The sequence below is a fragment of the Epinephelus fuscoguttatus genome, linkage group LG12, assembly GCF_011397635.1.
Source record: "Epinephelus fuscoguttatus linkage group LG12, E.fuscoguttatus.final_Chr_v1".
NCBI lineage: Eukaryota > Metazoa > Chordata > Actinopteri > Perciformes > Serranidae > Epinephelus > Epinephelus fuscoguttatus.
The window spans coordinates 24,084,065-24,108,094 of NC_064763.1; the positions used below are offsets into that span (position 1 = coordinate 24,084,065).

The following is a 24,030-nucleotide window of genomic DNA, read 5'->3' on the forward strand; positions in this document are numbered from 1 at the left end:
TCACATTTGGCACAAACGTCCACTTGGACTCACAAATGAACTGATTAGATTTTGATGGTCAAATGTCAAAGGTCACTGTGACCACACAAAAAGTGTTTTTGGCCATAATTTAAGAATTTATATGTTAATTATGACAAAATTTCACACAGATGTTTAATAGGATAAAATGATGAAGTGATGTCATTTTATATCCAAAAGGTCAAAGGTTAACGTCACTATGACATCATAATGTTCTGCAGAAACATTTTCTGGCCATTACTCAACGTCATCTCTCAGGAACATAAATGGAGACATTTGATCGATACTGAATTGGTGACTAATATTTAAACTGTGCTGATTGTACAGATCCTCTGTGGTGTCATGTTGAAGATGTGTGTGAAGCATCCATGTTTTAGAAAATGTAGCTTCGCTGCAGGAACATACATATTTGAAGCAGGATCTACTGTCACGGCTCTATACGAGTCTGGACAGACATGGATGTAACTTGTAACTGCAACTTGACTGGTTGGCTGAGCCATACAACTACAAGGCAGTAATTCTAGTTTTCTTTATAAAGTTCATTGCGCTACAACACAAGGCATTAATTATATTTTTCCCACTGTCAGACACAGGGGGTCTTAATATTGTGACATTTGGCTGCTGCAGAAAAGAATTGCTAACCAAGACTGTGAGCTGAACTGCTGTCACACACCCTCTCTCTCTATAACAGCACTCGCTGTTTAATCACTGACTGAATCACTTGTAACAGAATCATGTTCAGATTGAGTTTGAACCCAGTACGCACTGGATACAGGGCTTTGCATCTACTGAGCTGAACGCACTTTGTTGATGACAGAACCAGATGTTTTGATGTTTTCATAGCAAAGAATATGTTTCAAATCAGCATCAATGCCGTTTCGTGAACCTCTGGTATGAATAATGAACTCCTGTCCTGAATTACCGTTTACTGCTCTCTTGGGATGTTTGTTCTTTGTTCATTGTCACGTGGAAGCACAGCAATCTCCTCCTAATAAACACGGTCCGGAAGAGAAACTATTGATTTTGTGACTCTGCTTTGATCTCCATTTCTCTTTCTCTTTGCAGCTTGAAAGCTCTGGTTTCGACAGGAGGCAAAAATGTGCAGGCAGCTTGTGACTGGTAAGAACAACACGCAGTTGTACTCACATGCTCTCCCACAGTTCTTAATGCACAACTGGAATGCAAACAAACTCTGGTAATGGTAAACATATCACCTAATGTCCTAACCCCTCAACATTGTATTGATGTGCTTTTACAACAGTACTGCCCTCTGCTGGACATCAGCCGTCCTCTCTCCTACTTATCGCCCACTTCTCCCTCATCACTTTTGGTCCTCTTGTGTGTTGCTCCAGGCTTTTCTCCCATGTGGATGACCCGTTTTTGGATGACCCTCTGCCCAGAGAATATGTGTTATATCTGCGACCCACCGGACCGCTGCTCCAGCAGCTCTCACACTTCTGGCAGCAATCCCGTCTCTCCTGTGGCAAGAATAAGGCACACAACATCTTCCCCCACATCACCCTCTGCCAATTCTTCATGGTCAGTGTCTGTGTTTATCAATGTCCTGGCTGTTAAACACATTGCCGGCTCATAGCAGTTGTACATCGGATGACTTCCTGTTGTGTTGTTTCAGTGTGCCGATGGAAAGGTAGAGGCTCTGACCGACGCTCTCCAGACCACTGTAGCCAAGTGGAAAGGTCGTATACCCATGCCCCTCCCGCTGGAGCTCTACACGTCCTCAACCTTTATTGGCCTCTTTGTGGAGGAGCAGATGGCGGATGTGCTGAAGAGTTTTGCTTCTGATTTTGCGACTGAAGCATCAGCTAAAGCAGGTTCGAGACCGTTATGTCCCCTTGATGGAAATCACCATAAACATGAACACTATCTACAGAATTAAAGGGGAAGTTTGGTATTTTTGAACCTGGACCATATTTTCCCATGTTTTTGTGTCTAAGTGACTAATGGAGACAATTGGTCCAGTATTGAGAGAGACTGCTCCTGCTACAGTGGCGAAACAGGCTGTAATGTTATCCCTGCTGGCAACTGCACATCGTCAACTTACGTCCACTTAAAGTGCTTGTTTTTGCTACTGACTCAGATTGGTATTAGAAGTGTCTGACAGGACAAGACTGGACAGAGAAACAAAACATTTTTCAGTACCTTTTGCTGATACAGTCTGTTTGTTAGTGTTTGAAACCAAGGCTCTGTCTGAAATCACTCACTATATAGTCCACTATATAGTGAGGTCACCATTTTGTTGTGCTGTCAAATGTACAGTGGGAATTAATAGACCCTATATAGTCGACTCAAAGTATCCCACAATGCACCGTGCGCCAAAGGATCGGACAGACTGTGTGAGTACTAGAAAATACGCTCACATGTCAGTTTTTGTTATGGATGGTTCACTAGCCGACGTTGATATGAAATGTTTTAATTGATTTAATTAAGGGCGCTGAGAAAATGAGTAGTGTTTTTTCAAGTTGCAGGTGAGCTCACTTTATACTGCTCTATATAAGCCTCCTGTTTCCTGCTGGACAACATAAACATTCTAAATGGGTCCCTTTGTATTTCCTGTTTGAATGTATGTTAATGCAGAAGCTGACAGGAAGTGAACAGGGACCAAAGTTGTTGCCCTAGCAACAGAATAGCAATGAAACGGTCCATAGTGAGTAGGGAGTAGTGAATGAGTGAATGATTTCGGACACAGCCCAAGTCTTGCTCAAGTAGAAGTTTGCTTTTGAAATCTCGCTGATTTTTCAACATTGTTAAAATCAGGTAAATATTCAAGTTTAGGTAAGAGGCACACATATCAATGGGGAAACAGTCTCCGACACAACACCGGCACTCCTCTCAAACTCTCACTGATGTTTCCACCATTGTTTTCTTCTGCAACAAGTCGCCCTCGCTAGATTTCAGACCAAGACTTCTCTTTGAGTGAGACTTGGTTACAATTGCAAACAGACCAGTGAAATGTACAGGAAAATGTTTTATTTCTCTGTAGGGTCCTTTCTGTGATGTTGTCAGACTCTTCTATTAACAGGTTTGAGCCTGTCAGTGACAAAAACAAGCACTTTTATTGGACATGAATTGATGGTACAAATTGCCTGTACGGTTTACATTGCAACCTGTTTGACCGCTGTGGCTGCAGCAGTCTCTCTCAATACTGGACCAGTTTCACAAGCTGTTGTCTCCATTAGTTACTTAGACACATAACCATGTGACAACTGGATCCAGGTTAAAAAATACAGACGTTTGACGTCAAAGTTTCCAGGCTCCCTGTTCAAGAATAAAGTATTTGAAGAGGCTTCTATTTTAATATTCATATGTGAACACTTGTGTAGTAATTGCGTTAACTGTAATCATATTTTAGGGATGAGCCAAGCAGTGTCACCAAATGATATATTGCCAGTGTTTTTAATTTTGCTGTCACTGGAGAACTCTCATAGAATGGAAAACAGTACGTCACTGTCATGATTTTGCATATATCTCCATCTGCTGTGCACATTTCTTCCTTTTTCCTTTGTGCAGATGTTCATGTTGAGCCTCACAAGAAACAACTTCATGTCACTTTGGCATACCACTTCCAAGCCAGTCACCTTCCAATTTTGGAGAAATTGGCCAAAACGGTGGATGTGGCTTCAGGCTGTGACTGGCTGGCTGTGCTCTTCTCCAGGGACATTCGGTTTGCAAATCATGAGGTTTGTTTGGCTTCCTATGAAAAGTAGTACTTCCTCTTAGCGTGCAAGTTTCCCACTTGTGTGTTCATTTTTTTCTGACGTCAAGGGCATTATGTTATAGAAAATTTGCTATAAATAAAATTAGATGCAAGATCTGCATGTTTATTCCACAGATGCTCTGTCTAATGACTGTTAACCATCTTCCCCCTGCAGACACTGCAAGTCATGTACCCATATGTGCCTCAGAATGACGATGAGCTCGAGCTGGTGCCGGGAGACTTTATCTTCATGTCTCCGGTGGAGCAGAGTACAGCCAGTGAGGGCTGGGTGTATGGCAGTTCGCTGGGCACAGGGCTGTCGGGCTTGCTGCCCGAGAACTACGTCAACCGGGCTGATGAGTCAGACACCTGGGTTGTTCATGGGTAAGGACGGAAAGCACGATATCCAATGCCGTGTGTTTCTTTCATTAAAAAATCCATGACACATAAGGGAGCTGCACTGGGAGGCCCTGGGAATGGGATTAGAACAATGAAGTGCACGTACAGTACAATAACAGAGGCAGCAGATTATCACTGATTGCCCCTCAAAGCCACCAAGTCCTCTTTTGCAACCACTTCACAAAGACATCCGTGGGTGTTATCTCAAACTGACAATCCGCAAATCCCTTTAGTGTGCATTTTATAGAGTTTAAGCACAAATGCACACAAAGATGAGGATGTTTCTAAGCTGCTGGGAAAGATTAAAGGGAAAGAAAAGAACATGAGTCATCCTTTTGGCCTGTCTCTTGACTAACCCTTCGACTGGACTCCTTCGCCCACGTTACTACACTCCTAGAACAGGTTATGTTCCCTCCCCTCCTCCTTCCATTCATTCTTGTCACTCTGTTGATGATTTCAAGATGCATAAAATACACTATTACTCAGTGACTTTTAACTGTGTCCTTCTTTTGCTTATTCCTGTGTTTCTCTATGGTCATATGTTGTATGCTGTACGCTGTATGTGTATAGAGTGGTGCTGAAACGAGTCATGAAACGTGGAAATAAGTTAGCATTTCTGCACTTCCGGTTCCCTCATCCCAAAGTCGGTGTGGTTTTTTTTTTGAACAGGTTTTTGGTTAGATGCCTGAAATGAGATCTGTGCTTAACACAAGCTTAAGAGACTTTCATGTTTTGTTCTACTACATTAAATATGTCAGTAAATACCCCACTTGTCAGTTTTGAAGCATTTACGTATCTTAAAAAAGGCGATTAAGTGGCTAACTACAGAGTTTGTTGCTGAACACGCCTTTACAGCCCCGTTGTGGTGGCGACGTTGAAGTCATGTGACAATGTAGTTGTTTCTAGCCTAGTATTAGGTTTTTACTTCTAGTGATTGCATTTATGCTTCAAAAATCATGAAGTTGTGTTCATTTGTGAAGATTATCTTGCTGAAAACATGTAAGTATCATCAACTTTTGTTTGCCAAAAAGCTTATTTTCTGCAATAATCCAAAATAAAAAGGTAAAACCCCATTTGCTTTTTGAAGAGGGAACTAGGGTAGCACTAAGTCTGGCGTCAGCCTACAAAAACATCATCTCTGCACCACTCTATTGGAGTTTGTTCATTATGTGTACATCTCATTTTGTTTCTTTCATATTTAAAGTGCTATGTGACTAAAGTGGAATCCTTATTGTTTGTCTGGTCCTCAGGTCTCACTCTATGCTCACCTGTGCCTCTCCGCTGAACTCTGGCAGCACTGTGGCTGGGTTATTGTTTGATGGACAGATGAATGACAGTCTGCTTGACAGTCTTATGGATCCTCCCAGCCTCACTGGCCTCTGTCCTCCTATGCAGGTACGCTCTGGTGTTATGATGTAAAGAGAACATCATGAACCTCACTGAGTGTGTTAATACCAATAATTACATTATATGCTCCCAGCAGGAGCTCAAGATTTAATGCAGCGCAGCTCTCTAATGCCTCACAGTTTAAACTGAGTCTTGATCGTAGGTGTCGAGGCCGACCAATCAGTCCTCCCTGTCCAAGATGAGACTGTTTGTGTGTCGCCATGGGGAGAGGATGGATGTGGTGTTTGGGAAACACTGGGTCACTCAGTGCTTTGACTCCAAAGGTTAGCATGCAGGGGAGATTAATGACATATCTTTGTTATACTGTACATTTACATTAGATACTTTTGAGTTTAGTATTCCCGTCTTCTGTAAGATTCTCATTTGTGTTTGTTTAGGCCGATACATTCGCTCTAACCTCAACATGCCATCCAGCCTGCCAGCTAGAAGCGGAGGTCACCGGGACTATGACAAAGATTGTCCGATTACTGTGTTTGGCTCCACCCAGGCCCGTCTTGTAGGTTAGTACATTTTACATACAGATTGTTGTGATGTCTTTAAATCATTATAGATTACCAAAGAAATTTGGCTCTGTAATGATTGTTAAATACAGTAGAGATTATGTTTATATAACCATTGAAATGCCTTACAGTAGAATCACACTGTATCTTGGTCCATTTCAGGTGAAGCCCTGTTGGAAAGCCACACAACAATAGACTTTGTTTACTGCTCTCCTTCTCTTCGCTGCGTCCAGACTGCTCAGCACATTCTGCAGGGTAGGACCTCATCAACACTCTGACCACAGTCACTGACAAGTTGCACAGCATCTATTCAGGCTGTCAAGCCGGCATGTTGTGCATAGATTTCAAAAAGTGACAGCTGCATAATAATGTTGGATTTTTAATGTTAGTTTTGGATCTGAAACCTTCAGTTTGGCTCAGATCTCAGTAGGATTTGCCTGGTTATATAAAGCTTTAATGAATTACAACAAAACCTCTGCAGTACCCCAGAGACATCATTAGGAAACAAAACGGATAGGAAGAAAAAAAGGGTTTAACAGGAGGTCTAATTTCTTTTTCTCATCGCTTACTTTCTTTGAACATGACAAAACATCTAATTAATGTTTTCTTTCAGAGATGTTTTCTCTTTTTTTTTCTTTGTCAAAACCAAATCTTGTAGATGTATTTATGGACAAAATGACATGATGGAGCAGATGTAGGCATTTCTTCCTGCTTGACAGTTTCTTTCTGTGTTTCACTCTGCGTCAGGTCTCCAGCAGGAGGGAAAGACAAAAATCCGTGTGGAGCCTGGATTGTTTGAATGGACCAAGTGGGTTTCAGGCACGTGTTTACCCGTCTGGATCCCCCCAGCCGAGCTAGCTGCTGCTAACCTGAGTGTGGACACAACATACAGGTACACAGCGACACCATTGTAGAGCATCTTTACGCTTTTATCTGTGATGCTGCGATTTACTATGATGTTTTGTATCTATCATTTTGTCCCTAGACCTCATATTCCCGTAAGTAAGTTGACGGTGTCAGAGAGCTATGACACCTACATCAGCAGGAGCTTCCAAGTAACCCGAGAGATCCTTACAGAGGGCAAAAACCTGGGTAAGTGGAGTTGTAAACATGTATCCTGGGCCCAGTTGTTCAGAAATAACCTGCTCAGATTGGACCACATATTTCAAATGGGTTGTGCAAATGGGAAAAGAGCTCTGAAATCAGATAAGAGCACTTAATCCAGTCCTGGTTTTGATCTGGATCGAACCTTCAGTATGTGCTGTTCAAAACTTTACAGTAGGACTGGGATACTTTTGATCTAAAAAAATCAGGATTATCCTGATCTCAGCAGAAGGATGGATTCAGGTGGATTTCAGGAACAGAATGTGATAAAACTTTTAAAATGGTCAAATGTAAGCACCTTTATTTATATTTGGCACTTGATTTATTTAACCGGTACAGTGATAAAGTAGATAAAGTCAACATTAGTATTAGTACTAAGCCTTTCAGTACAGTAAAGTAAAAATAAATTAATAAAGGAGTTTGTTGCCATTAAATAATCCCCCAAATAGCTGAGTGAAGGAGTTTGTTGTCATTAAAAAATCCCCCAAATAGCTGTCGATATCAAACAAAAACTGTTTGAAGTTACAATCTTGAGGATCTCCATTTTGTTTTCTTTGGCGGCAACTTTTTTGATGATTGGTAATTGCAGTGTGTTTGTTGGCAGATAAAAGGCCCAAACACACCAAACCGACTTCAGAGAACTAGGTCGCCTGTGTCTCAGCAAAATTTGCACATGAACACACCGCAAAGACAGCAGCCAATGGCCAACCAACACATATGTTCTGTGCCAGCGTGACGGGAAATAACTCTTCACACCAGCAGACAGCAGTAGTCTGTAATTGTCAGTCAAAAAGGGGAACTGGAAGACCATCTTGACGCTAGTTAGTCAGTTAGCACATTAACAACACAACCCAGTGTTGAAAGAACAGAGCATATTTACCGTGCGCCAGTGAATTATAATGCAAACCATTGCGAAGCGTTTCTGCTAAAGAGCTCAATGGCAAAAGAAAAATAATCTTACCTTATGTAAGGAGTTTGTTTTTGTCTCACTCCGTCTTGACTTGAGCTTTGTTTACTTTCCTCACTTCCATTTCTCTTCTTGTGTTCTGAGTTGAACTGCCAGTCAGAGTGATTTCATTCACCAATAGGCTCCACTGTCACTGATTTACCATGCTGAAACAAAAAAATGGGAGTCGACGAGGGGCAATGGTGCAGGACACACCGCAGCAACTAGGGTGACAGATGCTCAACGACGGCGCAACATTGACCGGCAGCTGACTGTCTGCTTGGTGTGTCAGGGCCTTAAGGCTTATCAGCTTGTTTTGTGAGCTCTGCGGCTGAGGCGATGAAAGGGTTACCACAGCACAGACAATGTGAGAGCTGATTATTAATGACTGTGTGCTGCTTATGAGTTTTCACAGTAATGTCACCACAGAGACCCCGTTCATAATATTGCAAATGCAAGTAAAGGTTCATTCACCATGATATTACCACATTCAGTGATAGATAGTGACTTTTTTAAATAAAAACTTGAGATTGTTACTTAATTTTACTTTTTATTTATCACTTTATATTAGCTACAGTGACACAGCCAAAAGTAGTCTCGAACAATTGCATTCCCCCATGCTGTTTTCTGTCTCTTTAAATCAAAACCTGTTGTTCTTTCCACAGCTAGTAGCCTACATTGTGATATGTGATCATGTTTAGAACACTGGTAATCTTGAAAACTTTGTATCTGGATTGTAGGGATTCAGTCCAGTGTTGCTTTGAAAATCCTGCTCAAAAGTAACATATATTAGCTGATCCCAGATGGCAAAACATTGGATTTTAAAATCTGTATCATTCTGATCCAGACTAATTGTTTTGGCCCTGGGTGTCAAATTAATCCTAACTTTACTAAGCACCTAATGTTGGCAGCATTCACTAGCTACAATGCCCAGTTTCTTTTCGAGATGATTACATTTTAATGTCAACTTATGTTATCCTATAGTAAATATAATCTCTGGCGGCCACTGTACACTGAACACGAGCCAATGAAATCAAAATTATACAATGGGGTCTGCCTGAAACAAGCTCCTGCTTTGCAGACCCTTCACAAAGAAAAGCACCCGACTCTACACACCGCACCATATAACCTTGAAACTGAATAGGGTGACACAATAGCACTCTTAGCTTGCAGGCTTTCTGAATCAAAATGTTTAATTTGGATGTTGGCCCAATTTCTATATGAAAGGACATGAGTCAAAGAACCTCAGTATTCAAGCTGCATATTATGGACTACTGAGAGCTCATAAACAGTATAGAAATTGAAAAAAATGGAACAGAGAATATAAAAAGCTAATGGGATCTGTGAATGTGGTTGTTCTCCACCTCTTTTACACAGGAAACACGGTCTTGATTGTGGCTCATGCTTCCTCCCTGGAGGCTTGCACGCGCCAGATACAAGGCCTCAGCCCCCAAAACTCCAAGGACTTCGTCCAAGTTGTGCGAAAGGTCAGTTTGTTGCTTCAGCTACAACACCTCCTTCGTTTCTATTCTCTCTTTTATTTTTATTTGATAACACGCACATCTGTCTTCTCTTTGTGCAGATTCCTTACTTGGGTTTTTGTGCTTGTGAAGAAATGGGAGACACCGGGGTGTGGCAGCTGGTCGACCCACCCATCTTGCCTCTGACACATGGACCCAATCACAGTTTCAACTGGAGGGAAATGCTCATGCAAGACTGAATGATGTGCTGTTTGGCTCTCTATCTTTTGGCAGCCCTGAACTGCTGAAAAAAATATTTATTTTTAACCCACTCTGCTATAAATTCTGCCCAACTACCAAAAAAATTAAAAAAACACACTTCTGGCTTCCATCAAAGACATCATGCAAAAAAAGATTTGCATTCATTGAAGCAAATGTATTTAGTCGCACTGCTCAGGAATGAGAAAATACAGTTGGTGTGGAGATCACAGCAAAAATGAGCTACAGATTGGCGGCGGTTTGTCGCTTTTCCCTCAACCTTCCACTTCTTTGCCCAAAATGTGGAGGTGCTACAAGAAATGTGGATATTTCTTGATAGTTGCTGATGAATCAGGTTTTATGCCACGAGAAGGTGTTGTTAAGTCTGTGGCTCCTCCTCAGGCGGGACTGTGAAGACTTTGCATTCTGCTGCCTCCTCACACACTGTGACAAGAATTAGATGAGAGAGACTTGTACCACAGAAATATTTTTCCATGTGTCAGAAATTATTATTTAACTTGTAGCCACGACCCTCCTGTGAAGAAGCACAAAAGAAATGTTGACAATCAGACAGGGGAGAACTGATCTTCATTGTTTCTGGTGCTGAGGTGGGTAGTTTATGATACCTGTTTTATTCCTGTAAATGTCATATCATTAAGTGATTCTTCTAAGTTAACATTTATGTGACCACATGAATCCTCTAACCTTCCTGTAATGCAGTTTTAATTACCACCACAGGAGCAACCAAGTCAACATGACTTAAGGAAAAACAGACAGCTGTTGGGTGCATTGACTAAAATGTTTTGCTTGTTTATCATGACCCTGAAGCTCTCTGTAAGCCTGATAACCACACTGCTTTTCAAACACTTGGTGCATTTCATAGTTTTGGTTACGTCAGATGATTTAAGTGCTTCCTGCCTATACCAATTATTTGTTGTATGACTCAGAACATCTATTGATACTGAATGAATAAAGCAAGGTTGTGGAGAAATGAAGGCCAATACATATCAGCCTGTGCCATGTGTTCTGTGAAACATTTTATTTACCAAACATTTTTTATTGACTATACCTTTTTACTTCACTGAGCACCAGTTGTGATATTTGTCAAATGCAGAGCAGCACTGAAAAGAATTAGGGACAAATGAAGAACATTTTTCAGGGCAGACATTTTGACTTGTCATAACAGGAAAAGCACAGCTGCAATTAAAGACATTAAAGGCATAGTTTGGCTTTTTTGAAATGGGGTTGTGTTGGGGTACTTATCCAAAGTCAATGTATTACATACAGTAGATACAGACAGTGGTCGCCCCCTAGTTTGGAGAAGTGGTGGGAGTGCTAACACAGAAGCTAAGCGATGTACTGCTGTGGACAGGGGTCACTAGCAAAATGTATTTTAGTACTGAAAAAAAAAGTCCCACCTATAAAAATCTATAACAGTTCTCTATATTGGGAGCATTTTCACTTGTAGCTGACCCCTTCACAGATTCACGATGAGACGAGTTCAACAGGCAACTACTTGCAATGTGCCAGCTCAGACCAATGCAACTAGATGAAACGGTGTATCATTTCTCTGTACTTCCGTTCTGATTTGCAGCTTTTCAGGTTTATTTTGTGGCTGATTATAATTCGTAGCTTCTTAAAATATGAATGAGGATAGTGAAAGTGAGATACTGGCTAGAGTTGCATTTGTAGTAGTGATGAAATGGCGAAAAATGGAAACAAAATGAGCATCAGATTGACTGTATTCACAATAAATACGATAATATGCGATTCAATATAAACAACCAGCACGAGTCAGTGAGAATGTGTGTGTGTGTGTGTGTGTGTGTGTGTGGGGAGCAAAAGCACATATAGCGAGCAGCAGTGACCCACGGTCTGACATTGGCACACCATGAGGACAGAAACAGAGGGCTCAGCTGAGATGGAGCACCTGCGCAGCGAACGCGTCATCTGCAGCCATTTTGACTTAATTACAAGCTGATTGACTGTCGAAACAGGACTGGCTTTATGTTCAAAAACCAGCTGCCAGCCATTTGACCGCCTGAGTTGCAGGTGACACCATCAGTCGGCTTGAGTTGAGCTCAGACCGACCAGTTTACACCGATGTAACTTTTCTCTACAACGTTCTAAAACGGTTTCGTCTCATCCCAATGATTGGTCTGAACTGGGCTTTAGAGACCGGAAGTGTACCATTTCGTATCACTGGCACAGCTTGTAATGTGTTGTCTTTTGTATCGTATATCTTTGCTATGAATAAACACCTCAAACAACCCCACTTCAAAAGACTTGAACTGCCCCTTTAATGATGGCTGCATTCCATTAGGTGTCATAGTTAATTGTATAGTGAGCCAGCACAGTACCAGCTCCTACACTAGGTGGAATGCAGCCATCGTTAACGATATGAAACACACCTGTGCCTTTACTGTTCTAACATGGCAAAATGTCTCACTTAGAATTCTTGAAAGTAAATTCCAGTAATTTAGTTCAAGAGTTCAGACGTTTTAATGTTAATATTGTTAACATTAGAATACTTAGAAGTCTTTATTTGAGAAAACTGAAAGTGGCTGTTTTTCTGCGAACTTACCCTTCTCTTCAAGAAGGAACACTTTTACTTTTGGACAGTTTGGATCCTAATGTTGAATTATTGCGACCTTAAAAAGCTTGAAATGTTTCGAGGAATACAGAGAAAAGCGAAGCGTTCACTATATGCCAGCAAAGTTAGCTAAAACCAGCTAACGGTTACTAGCTAACAGTTATCCTGCTAGCATGAGTTTTCGTCTCTTGCTAACTCAGGTAAGGCATTTTTCTGTTCGTTTATGTAACATTAATGCGAGTTTGTTGTCTGCTGATAGATAAATTTTATCCATGGAAGCCTCAACAAAACCCTAACCTCCCAGAAGGTAACAAAATGTTAACATAAATGAGGGGCAGAGAGTTTAAAAGGTATTAACGGCTAGAGGTATTGGAAGCACCTGAAACTAACGTTAGTGTATGGTGTCAGTCAAATATATCTACATGCAATTGTAGATTGTAGGTCTGGAAAGAGTGTCCCACTTAATTTAAAGCTAATTGTGGTATTTATAATCTTATCTGATTGTAGTGTCTGTATCTTAACGCTTTTAATGCATCTAAATTATTGTCTCTCAACCACTGACAGACCTAAAGTGTACAAACATGGACTTTAAAGGGACAGTTCACCCCCAAATCAAAAATACATATTTCTTGTCTCATATGTAGTGCTATTTATCCCACTAGATTGTTTTGGTGTAAGTTGCCAAGTGTTGGAGATATCAGCCGTAGAGATGGCTGCCTTCTCTCCAATATACTAAAGCGAGATGGCACTCGGCTTGTGGTTCTTAAAGCGGCAAGAAAATACATATAAAAAAACTCAACAGCAATGTCTCCTCCCAGAAATCATGAACCGGTTACTCAAGATAATCCTCAGACTTTGTTGTGAGCAGTTTCATGTAGGAACTATTTTTTTTTTCCAGAGCTACACATGCCAGCTGGATCATTGCACAGAAGGAAGCTTGCATGTACTCATGGACGAGAGGTTCGTGCTCCTGATAGTGAGAGATGTAAACAATAATGGTGTTCTCCTCTGCTGAGAATACCGTTAATGTCCTCCTACATTTCTATCAGGCCCCCAGTAGGTGCACAGGGCTTTAAAGCCAATTGTCATAGTGGGCAAACAGTGGAGTTATACCTTCTGGGTCTGTCACGTGATGTCCTTTGGTCCAGAAAGACTTTTTATAGCAAAAGAGACGTATTGAAATCAGTGGATACATTTTTTTGAGCATCACAACCCCCCTGACTATTGGGATTTAATCTATTCAGTCCGATAGCATTTGGAAAGTCTAAAAGAGCCTCATGATTGAGTTATTTTATGCCCATTCAAGTTAACGGAGCGCTAAACTGGGAGTTTGCCAGCTTAGCTGGTGGAAGTCTTTAGTGCACCTGTTATATGGGTCTCACAGGGTGGAAGCAGCGCCAATTATCCGGGTAATTTCATACGTGACAGTTGATTGATTTTGGCTTCATGCGCCACTGAGCAACTTTCAAAGGAATGAAATGCCAAAGCTTTATCCAGGTCTCTTTGTATATCCATGTTTTCTTTACTGATATCTCCAACACTCGGCAGCTCACACTGAAACAGTTTAGACAGCAGGGCTTGAAATGAACTTTTTTGTCCACCTGCCACGATGGCTGGTGGCTTCCACATAAATTTACCAGCATTTGGTTGGTGGTTTGTGCTTATTTCCAACCCCCTTAGACTGATAAATAACAATACAGGTAAGAGAAAAAGTATGTATTTTTGATTTTAGGATGAACCGTTCCTTTAAATCTTTGAAATCACTGTTTGCGGTTAACACGTGATGAATGTAGAGTTTAACCATGTTCATGTAATACTTTTTATCATGTTTTAATGATAGTTATGCTCCCTTTTAAACTTAACCTCACTTTGCATGATGGTGGCATCATATCACCTCACTCTTTTACTTTATCAAGAAAAACCCCCAATGAATGTCAAAGATAAAATCCAGCCATACTTAATAATATGCCATTTGTAACTTGCCTGAAGTGTAAAATGAAACACAGCACAATCTCTTTTCCAGATAAAAAATGAACACAACAATAGGCTACATATTCTGAAATATGATAGTCTGCTGTGAATGTATGAGGCATTAGTACAGTTAATTAAGAGATTATTAAATTATGTACACAGAAATGTCACCAACAGTAAACTCAATGCAGCATGGTCCTGCACACTCTCAGAAAATGGTAAAACTTTGTTCACTGATATATGTGGTTATTTGCAAAGCAGTATCCTTACATAACAGTCTATACACAACATAAAAGTAACCTCAAGACATTTCTACATCACAAAATAACTACATTAAAACGTGTGTGTCAAAATACCTTAATAAGAACTGAATGTCACTCATACAGAACATAATGACACACTAAGTGTGAGACAAACACTAGATGGTGCTATCTGATGACCAATATTAGTGGCAGTCCTAAATAGGAAACTACACTTCAACTATGGGCCAGCGGTTTCGTAAAGTTTTTATGTTGTATGCACTAACATCTAGAGGTTCTTTATTTTATCCAGTGACACCAGGAGTGATTTGACTTTAAAGTTTTTAAAAATAGGGATAGATATTTCCATATACTTTCAGTCTAGTATTTAAGACCCTGTGAAAAGAGTTGCTTCTTTGTCTAACTTGATAAGGAATGATGTTTAAGATAAAGACATCAGAAAATTATTATTGTCATAATTATTTTTAATGCTAATGATCAACTTAAAGCTAGTGTGGATATCACTTTAGAGATTAGTCCCTCAACGACCTGCTGGCAAAACCAAATGACTAATTGCCAATGACTAATCCCATTGTAACAGCTGATACCAAATACATTTTGTAAAACATTTACATGCACTCCACATAAGTTAGCAGGAGGAAAATAAGTTAGCTCGGTGCATATTGGTCATGTTGACTGTCACTTCATCTATGCATTTCCCTGCAGGGTATCTGAGGACAGTGGCAGCGAAAACAACATCCCTGCGGGCAGAAGGTAGGTGTTCAGTGAAACACGTCACTCGTTAGTTAATGATTGGGATTGGCTCTTGTCTCTGTTTTCAGTTTTTTACTTACTTACTTACTTAATAAAACTTATGAAACATGATAAAAAGGAGTAGCAGTGCTAGTAATTTGCAGATCTGACAATTTTCTATCATAGATTTATTGCACTGTGAATTACATATGTTAATAAACAAGTGATATTTTTACTACATTTTGCATTTTGTTGGCAAGCGGCCATGGTATACGTAGGATCTAGTCATAAAAAATTACTCAGTGAATCTCTGTTCATTAATTGATTAATTTAATTGTAGTTTCTGACTCAATATTCTGTCTTTAAACAAACAAATTGATATGTACAAATGTATTCATAAAACACTTTTTTAAAAAGTAAAATGTTAAAATTTACTGTCTTTCATCATGCCCTATCTCTGTTACTGCTTCCAGTTTGTCTTTTATTGACACAAAAAAAAGTAAATACATCTCTATTTATTTTTAAGATGTTCAACCACTCTGTCACGCTTCACATTTAATAACAAGCCCTCGTAAAAGTAATTGGAGCTGTCATTGGCCAGTCATTATTTCCAGTGAGATAAAGACCCTCCTGTGTCTTCAACCACCTACTCAGCATTAATATGATGTCATAAAACTCAAACTACTGTGATTTGAGCTTTGTGTCAGAGATTATCCGAGAGCTGTACTTACAGTCTGTATCACTGCTTAAGAATGTTGTCACCACGCGAGTATGATTTTTTTTTCTTCTTAAATTTGGTGTGTTACCTTGTTAGTCGCAGATATTTGCTTGCATAGGAAAACTGGCACAGGAGCGTGACCATCTGAGCCGTGCAACTGCTGAGCAGTATGATCTCGATAATAACCAATGTCTCACAGCTGTGTTCTGGCATGAGACACGGGCTGAAAGAAAATGTTTGGTATTTTCATTTAACCCTGCATTATCTGGTTGGCCACTTGGGGACAGTGCAACAAGCTGTAAACACAACAATGACCCATAACACTTAATAAAGTTGACAGGGTGATTGTAATTTCAAACATTTGCTCATTTACACACCCAGCTGACACAGAACATTAGCATTCATTTGGAGCCCAATATTCACTCAATTTTCAGATCTTTTTTTTTTTTTTTTTAGTTTCTACCATCTCCTGTTGTGAATATCCTGCTCTTCAGTTGCTAGATGCTCCCCTGTTGCTTACTTCATCTGTCAGCTGTTTGATGCTCTATGTACAGTACGCCTATCAGAACTTTTTGGCTAAAACAGGCTGCCTGCTGTGGCTGGAAACAGTGTTGATGAGAGTTGTGAGAGTGAATTAGAACAGAAGAGCTGTAGATTGTAAAAAGAAAACAATAATCTGAGGGATGCCTAAACCTTTTGTAGAGCTGAGGGGAACTGCAGTTGGGTGATAATTCTGCGTGGGTTAATCACTATGGGTGACAACTTTTGCATTACCCATAGTGTATTAATAATTTGACCTGTTGTATGTATCAAAGTATTGATCAGAGAAGTTATAATTATGATGTAAAAGGTTAATAAAATGTTGACCTATAAATTTTATTTGCTAGACGAATCAATTTATCAACTTTACAGCAGTTTACTTGCACTTTCTTACCAATTATAAATTAAATATTTAATCTGTAATTAATTGTCTGAATTAGAAATTCAAAATATATAAGTGCAACAGGCTTTGCACTTGTTTAAAATGCACTGTCCCTCTGATCTGTTGCCTGCACTGCTGCATTAAACTAGGCTTTTGCTGTTTTCTTTGTTAGTGCAAAACAGAGGAAAGCATAAGGCTGTTTGCTGGTTTTTAAAAATGCAACTGCCTTAAGGCGTGCCTTGTCAGTCGTGCTTTTCATTCTAGCATCTCATGCACATCTGAAAGAAGCGATACACTTCTCTTTTAACCAAAACAGCTGTTTACACAAGCCATGTATGTGCTACACATGGGTTTATACAACCAAAGCATATTTATATGCTTGAAGTCTGTGTAGACTCGGTGTTAAACTGACATTGTTTGGATGTGTGCTGCTGTCTTTTTAACTTCTGATGTTTCTTTTTAGCCCCTTCCCCTGTCTTTCAAGAGGCTTTGCCTTTTGCCAGGCCATTATTATTATAAATAAGAATTTGTTCTGAATGACTCATATGGTTAAGTAAGGGGGAAAGAATTAATTTTAAAACATTACCATGACAATAAAGTCACCTGTTAGCTTATTCAAGCAAGGCTGTGGGGCAAATAAATACAGTAAAACTGAATGAATGTCAATTTTTACAGTGTAAGATAATGTAGGGTGAGGCTCCATTATGGATTCTTATTCATTCAAAGACAGTTTATTTTTTTTAAAGAGTGACAGGCCTAGATAAATATAAATATATCTCGAGATGGCTCGAATAATTTCATATTGAAGAGGTTTTTTTTCTATTACAGATTTAGCCTTTGAACAACGGAGCTAGTCATCCTGACCACTGATAGGGTTTGACACAGCTGTCACGAGTTGTGAGTAGTGAGGCCACTACATATTCTCAAGATGGGCTAAACTGGCTTTAGACTACAAGAACAGAGGGAGGTGAATATACTGCAGCTAATACAGATGCCAGCCAGTCAGACACAGAGACTGAGATGCCATCTTTAATATAGTTGGCCTCAATTAGCAAAGTCTCTACCTAATGAAACTGTCCAGGGTTCATTTTGTTAATCTGGCAAGACTTTGACAATATTAAATAATAGAAGTGGTTCCAAATAAATGATTTACTTTTTTGATATTGGGAAATGTTACAGTTCTGCTGTGACCCTTGTAAGCAGTAGCACGGTTTAGTCCTTCAGAATATTAGGAGAGTCAGAGCTAGCAGGAGCTGTTTTAGGCCAGCTTTTCCCCAAGGGAGGCATTTAGTTAGGTTTCCAAAAACCTCTCCCTGTCCTCTTTCATAAGACTGAAATTTCCACATCATCACAACAGGCATTTTTGCCTGCCTTGCTGGGTTCACATAATACTGGCAGAGGTACTTTATGTCGTTTTATAAATTCTGGATGAGGGGTCAGTTTAAGTAATGCATTCATTATAGCACAGCTGCTGTTTGATAGGGAATTTTATTTGAAAGATATGATGTAGCCATGGCCAGTGACCTTTGTTGGCACAGAATTATTATTTATTTCAGTGCATCTCTGTGATAATTCAGCTGTGTATAGCTTTGACTCTAAATTAGTAAGAGGGAGGTCACAGTTCATGCTTTTTTAAATAAGAGCAGGTACACAAGAATTTGTGTAATGAAAGCATCATGTGATTTGTATCATGCTGCATAACTTAAATATAAAAATGTTTAACATTAGTAAGTTCATCTCTAGTCTCTGTACCGCTAGTCTCAACAAAGATATTGCTAAGGAATAGCTGAGGGTCTGAGTATGGGTTTCATACCTCTGGTTGCAAATATTAGCTCAGTTTGCACAAATGCTTCTGGTCATTCTGTCAAGACAGAGGTTCAATTCTTTTTGTACACTGTGGATGAAAAAACAATACACTGTGTTCTCTTCAACTTTCCGGGATGCAGTTTATTATGTGAATTATGCAAGTGAAAGGAAAAGGGCTCTGTATTGGACCTACAACTGAAAAAGCTAGAGAAACAGCAACTTCTGAGTCCTTTCTGTTCTGTCTTGGAGCAATTGGGGAGAGAGGGAGGGGAAGTGTAGGGAGGAGGAGGGAGGTGGAGTAAGGTTGGAGTCCCACATAAGGGGAACCACCGGCAAAGGAGCCGTTTCATACTGTGCTCCTCTGAGCTGTCTTTGCCTCTCTCTGTTTGTATTCGCTGGGAGTCAGCATGCACCTGTGTGTTTGAGCACTCACTGGTCTCTCTCATTCCAACTGGTTGTTTATCAATGCTGTCATGCTTGCAGCTCGTGCAGGAATCAGGAGAGAAGCAGAACTGGACCTGGTGGACTGAAAATAACAAAAACTCAGAGCAAAGGAATTGTGTTTGGAGAGTTTCTGCCTCCATCTTGAGACGAAAGAATTCTGAGGAACAAACTTGCCTAGCTGGAATGAAGGACTGACAACAAGCAGACTTGTGGAGAGAAGGGTAAGTTACTCACAAACAGCTAAAGTTACTTGACTTTGTGTGATTTCAGCCAGGATCAATATTAAAGTTTTTATCTTCTTTTACAACTGCTGTAGCATCCTTAAGTAAACTGTCCAGTACGGTAGCACTCATACAGTTGAGCTTTTATTTAACTCATTGCGATTGTTTGTGTGCACACGCGTGTGTGGGGGCGTGTGTTGTGTTTGTTGGATTTTATGATGCGTTGGCTTGTCTGTGGTTCATCTTTGGATTAGACTCAGCTGCTCTGCTCCTCTCAGGGTATGTCTTGTTTTCTTTTGTTCATTTGTTCAGACATCTCACATGGCCAGAAATAAACACGCGCACACACTTCCACACACAGGAAGCAACAGGACAGTGTGATGTCTCCAGAGCAGACAGGATTTACTCCTGCTGGTTCAAGTAACAGCAGCCTTCTTGTAAACCAATAATCTGTACCCTAACTCCAGTTATAATAACATTATAAACAACTCATTCAGTCTGGATTGTTGCTGGTAGATTATCTGTGACTCAGGGGAGTTCAACGTTGTGGGCGAGTTTGTCTTTTAAAAATGTGCACTTGGTATTTGTGACAAAAAATACCATATTTGATATTTCTGGCAAGTATATTGCAGTAGTCATTCAGTGTATTTGCATTCTGTGAAATTGTTTGTTTATGCTGCTTTTAAAAGTTTGTGGTCGGACCTGCTGTTCTCTTGCAAAACTCAAATATGAGTTAGCATGAACAGGAGCCCATAGGACATGATGGATGCTTGCATGCATTGTCCTGTGCATGATAAATGCAATACACAGACATTTGTAGTTGACAGCCAAGGTGCTATCTGCTAAAATAATGTGGCTGCTTGTTTATGGGCGTAGTGTTGTTGGCAGCTTACTGTCAATGAATGCTGAACAAAGGCGATGGCACTAATTAAAAGTTAAATGGGGCATCATGGGTTTTCCATGTATTTGTTATTGCAGATCAGAAAAGTTTCATGTCGCCATTGAAACCCAGTGAGCATCCACAGATAAGAATGTCTTCATCGGGAAAAAGATGTGTGAAAAACCAATCTGAGCCTGATGTACGATTCAGTGAACAGCTTTGTCCAAAAAAAAAAAAAAGCAGCATCATGTTTTTTCCTAGACGTCACAGTTCACATTCTCTGTCTCACCTCATAAAGTCTCAGTTTTTTTCTCCCTACAGTTAACTCAAATAGAAAATGATCATGAGAAATAAAATACAAAATTATTTGGACCCTGCCCAACTTGATTAAAAAGAACCAAAAATATCTATGAAGACAAAACAAGACAACAAATCACCTTTAACTCAACATTAATAACCTGTCATAACCATAGCTATAATGGGCATCTCTTCATCACGTGGGCTACATTATTTATCCAGGATGTAAAAAAGATGTAGAAACAAAAAGGCTACAATTAATAAATAACCTTAAAGCTGCATTAATCAGTTATTAACCACTAGTGGGCAGAAAACCACAAAAAAAGCTGACAGAGTCACAACCCTAATATATTATTCACCTTAAATGGGGTACGTATTAGGAAACAATTGCCTATTTACACATCAAGCAGACATGGAGCTACATTTGCATCTATTTGAGTCTTGCAGAGTGTAACTTCAATATTCACTGTCTCCTGAGACAAACACCCGGGTTTTGACTTTCTGCACCAGACAGTCGCTAACTTTTTGTCTGCTGTTTGGTGCTGAATAGACTTAACAGAGAGATTAAACTTAATCATGATCAATTAGTAAGTTGATCGCTCTATAGTGCAACTAATTGTGAATATTCTGTATCTAGCTCAGTAACTCTTGCCCTCAATTGTTAGCTTTGTTCATAGTTCTGTGATGAACAACCTACGATGTGACATCTGGTCCATGTAGATGGATGTTTTGTTCTGTTGTATTTTCTTTGCAGTTTATACATTGCAGTATCTTCGTGACCTTCGTACACTTAAGGAATACAAAGCTTGCTGTTAGATGCTTAAACTAACTAACTCGATCAAAGTAGCTGCTGAGTTTATTTTTTATCTTAATGATAGCTAAAGGAATAATGATTTTGCATCTTGTTTAATTCCAATCCGTAGTTTCATTTTATAAACACTTAAAGTTCAAGCACACTTGATGGCCGTTAACTCCAGTTAGTGTCTGTGGTGAGTGAAGCAGTTTCAAAATCTACATGCTATCCAAGGATATCCTGCAGGGAAACAGGTTAAAATAGCTCTCCTATTTTTTCACAGCTCTCTCCGATGATTGCTGCTCTTGGAAATACTGACCAACGTCATTATGGCACCATATTTAGTGATCTTGCTCACAATGCTGTGGGTCTCAAACCTAGGAGAGAAGTGCGGGACAGACACAGCTGAAGACAAGACATGGATGTATACAGTAGGATGATGTAGTAACTTTAGAATATGCTTTAATACTTAGATGTATTTAAAACAAACAGAAATAGAGGTGCTGTATAGGAGTAGCAGCAAACATTATTTACAAAAAAAGTGGTGGGGGTTATTGGGAAGAGAAAGGCATGTTTCAGGCCCTGCATGCTTCACATTCTTAGCTGCTGACCTCTATGGAAAATAACAACAGCCGGGCTTGAAGGTTACACTGCCATGGCCAGCGCCTGAGGCTCGTTTCTGGTAACAAACTTGATGTTTGTAATCCTAGTGCTGTTCTGTTCTATACTTTTATTATCTTCTGGGGGAGATATTGTACTTTAATAGTGAAAATATAAAAAGCATGCCCAGTTTAAATGATGCAACCATTAAATCATAAAGTTAACATTTTTTTTCCACATTGCTCAGCTTTAGCCTTCAAGGGTGAAAATGTCATAGGATACTTGTGTCCCTTTTAATTGTCCATGTCATGCATGTTTATGATATGGGCTATTACATTTTCAGTAACTTTATTCCTTTTGTAGCAAAGGTTCTTTAAAGGGCTACTGACATCTGTTTATCAAGATATGGTCTATCCAGAGGAGAAAGTAATATATCTTAGAGATTGGTGAAAATGTTCATTATAGAATTTTTACCCTAGATTTTATTGTGATGTGTCATTGGTATAAAGTGGATTGTTGCAGCCGGCAAAATCAGGAAAGTTAAGGGACTGAGGTCACAGTCACAGGCCAAAATTAAGCTTAGGCAGTGGGTGAAAGGATGTGACAGAAAAACTTTATCCCTGCTGTAACAGGCATGAGGCTTAGGGTTGAAAAGACAGTATCATTGCAGGGATCACACACCATTTCACTAAACGGTTTAGAGAAATCCCTAAACAAACCAAAGGTCAAAGCATCAGTGGCAGTGAAAACATCTGCTTGGCTGATTGCATATAAAAGAAATATCTCTTAATGAAAATAATCCTGTCGGCCTTTTACAGAACGTTGTTGTGTTTATGCCACTGTCATGATGAGGCACCCATATGATGAATTTTAGCCCAAAAGGTAGCATCAGACTTTCAAAATATGTGTGCTCTCATATGTTTTCTTTTTTTTTAATATTTGTTGGCTTAATGTTTGTACACATTTATACCTACAGCTACTGGAGCATCACTGGAAACAAAGAGTAATTGTAGTTTCCCAACTCTTGTACCGTGGAGTATAAATGGGGAGAAGATATGTTTTCAAGGTCATGCTTCTTGTTGTGAACATTTAAGCTTGTTGTGGTATTTCATAGGGTTGCTTCACATTAAACATGCTCATAATAATCTCTTGTTCTATGTAAGAAAATGTTGGTGGGCATATTAGAAGGGAAGTCATTTACCTTTTCACATTAAACCAACATATTTTAAAACCTTATTTGGCTATAATTTTGACTGATGCTACAGTATAAGTTTACAAAAATCCTCCTAAAATTGGTTTTTAGTTTTTAACCAACCATTTTACATAATTATGCTGTGTAATGTGGGGAAAAATTCTCAAAAGAATAATCATCACATGAAATAGACTGTGCTAAAATTTCTTCAGAACTTTAGAGCTTTAATTTGATGTAATGTGGAGAGGAACTGTAAACTCATTAACACATTAGAGTCACATTTGTGCTGATTGCTTCTTCATTATGTAGTGATTTTGCGTTCAGATGTGCGATGTGAGACCTGACACCGCGCATGCAGGTGTCAAAAAGCCTGGTGATATACTGTATCTCTGTCACATTTTTCAGGATTAATGGGTATCCATGCAGACACTGCTCTAGTGTACATGTAGATTGTGGTTATATTTGGATTGGTTATATGAGGAGGTGGAGGAAGAATTGGTACGGTACTTTATGGAGCCATATCCGTGTGTCAAGACAGTGGGTAGAGATGACTGGTCTGAACCTGCTCATTTTTTTAAGGTAGGACAGCCCCTCGTAAAAGAAACGACTCTAATAAACTAACTCCTGGTGTGCCTGCCAGACCACACGCTTGCTGTCGGCTGTAAAATATGACCATGCTGCTTCCCTTTTTCTCTTCTCACTCTCTGCCCTTTTGACCCCTTCTCATCACTTCCTCATCTCTTTGTCTCTGTCCCCTTACATTTTGGGTTTTTTTTTCCTTTTCAGTCTGTTTC

At 39.7% G+C, this 24,030-nt stretch overlaps 2 protein-coding genes across 2 annotated transcripts in view; both read left to right on the top strand.

Moving 5' to 3' along the window:
- The window catches only part of ubash3ba (ubiquitin associated and SH3 domain containing Ba), a 34,720-nt gene extending 23,321 nt beyond the window's left edge, over positions 1-11,399 (top strand). Inside the window, exons 2-14 of the mRNA XM_049592762.1 lie at positions 1,084-1,137; positions 1,371-1,557; positions 1,652-1,850; positions 3,547-3,716; positions 3,909-4,117; positions 5,383-5,527; positions 5,682-5,802; positions 5,917-6,039; positions 6,202-6,294; positions 6,787-6,931; positions 7,025-7,131; positions 9,467-9,576; positions 9,672-11,399. Coding sequence (XP_049448719.1) covers positions 1,084-1,137; positions 1,371-1,557; positions 1,652-1,850; positions 3,547-3,716; positions 3,909-4,117; positions 5,383-5,527; positions 5,682-5,802; positions 5,917-6,039; positions 6,202-6,294; positions 6,787-6,931; positions 7,025-7,131; positions 9,467-9,576; positions 9,672-9,809 — 1,801 coding nt within the window. The 3' untranslated portion in view covers positions 9,810-11,399. The remainder of the gene's footprint in view (positions 1-1,083; positions 1,138-1,370; positions 1,558-1,651; positions 1,851-3,546; positions 3,717-3,908; positions 4,118-5,382; positions 5,528-5,681; positions 5,803-5,916; positions 6,040-6,201; positions 6,295-6,786; positions 6,932-7,024; positions 7,132-9,466; positions 9,577-9,671) is intronic.
- Positions 11,400-12,224: 825 nt separating this feature from the next.
- Positions 12,225-24,030, top strand: part of snx19a (sorting nexin 19a) — a 128,779-nt gene continuing 116,973 nt past the window's right edge. Inside the window, exons 1-3 of the mRNA XM_049592761.1 lie at positions 12,225-12,600; positions 15,337-15,384; positions 19,293-19,474. The gene's annotated coding sequence lies outside the window, so the exon portion shown is untranslated. The remainder of the gene's footprint in view (positions 12,601-15,336; positions 15,385-19,292; positions 19,475-24,030) is intronic.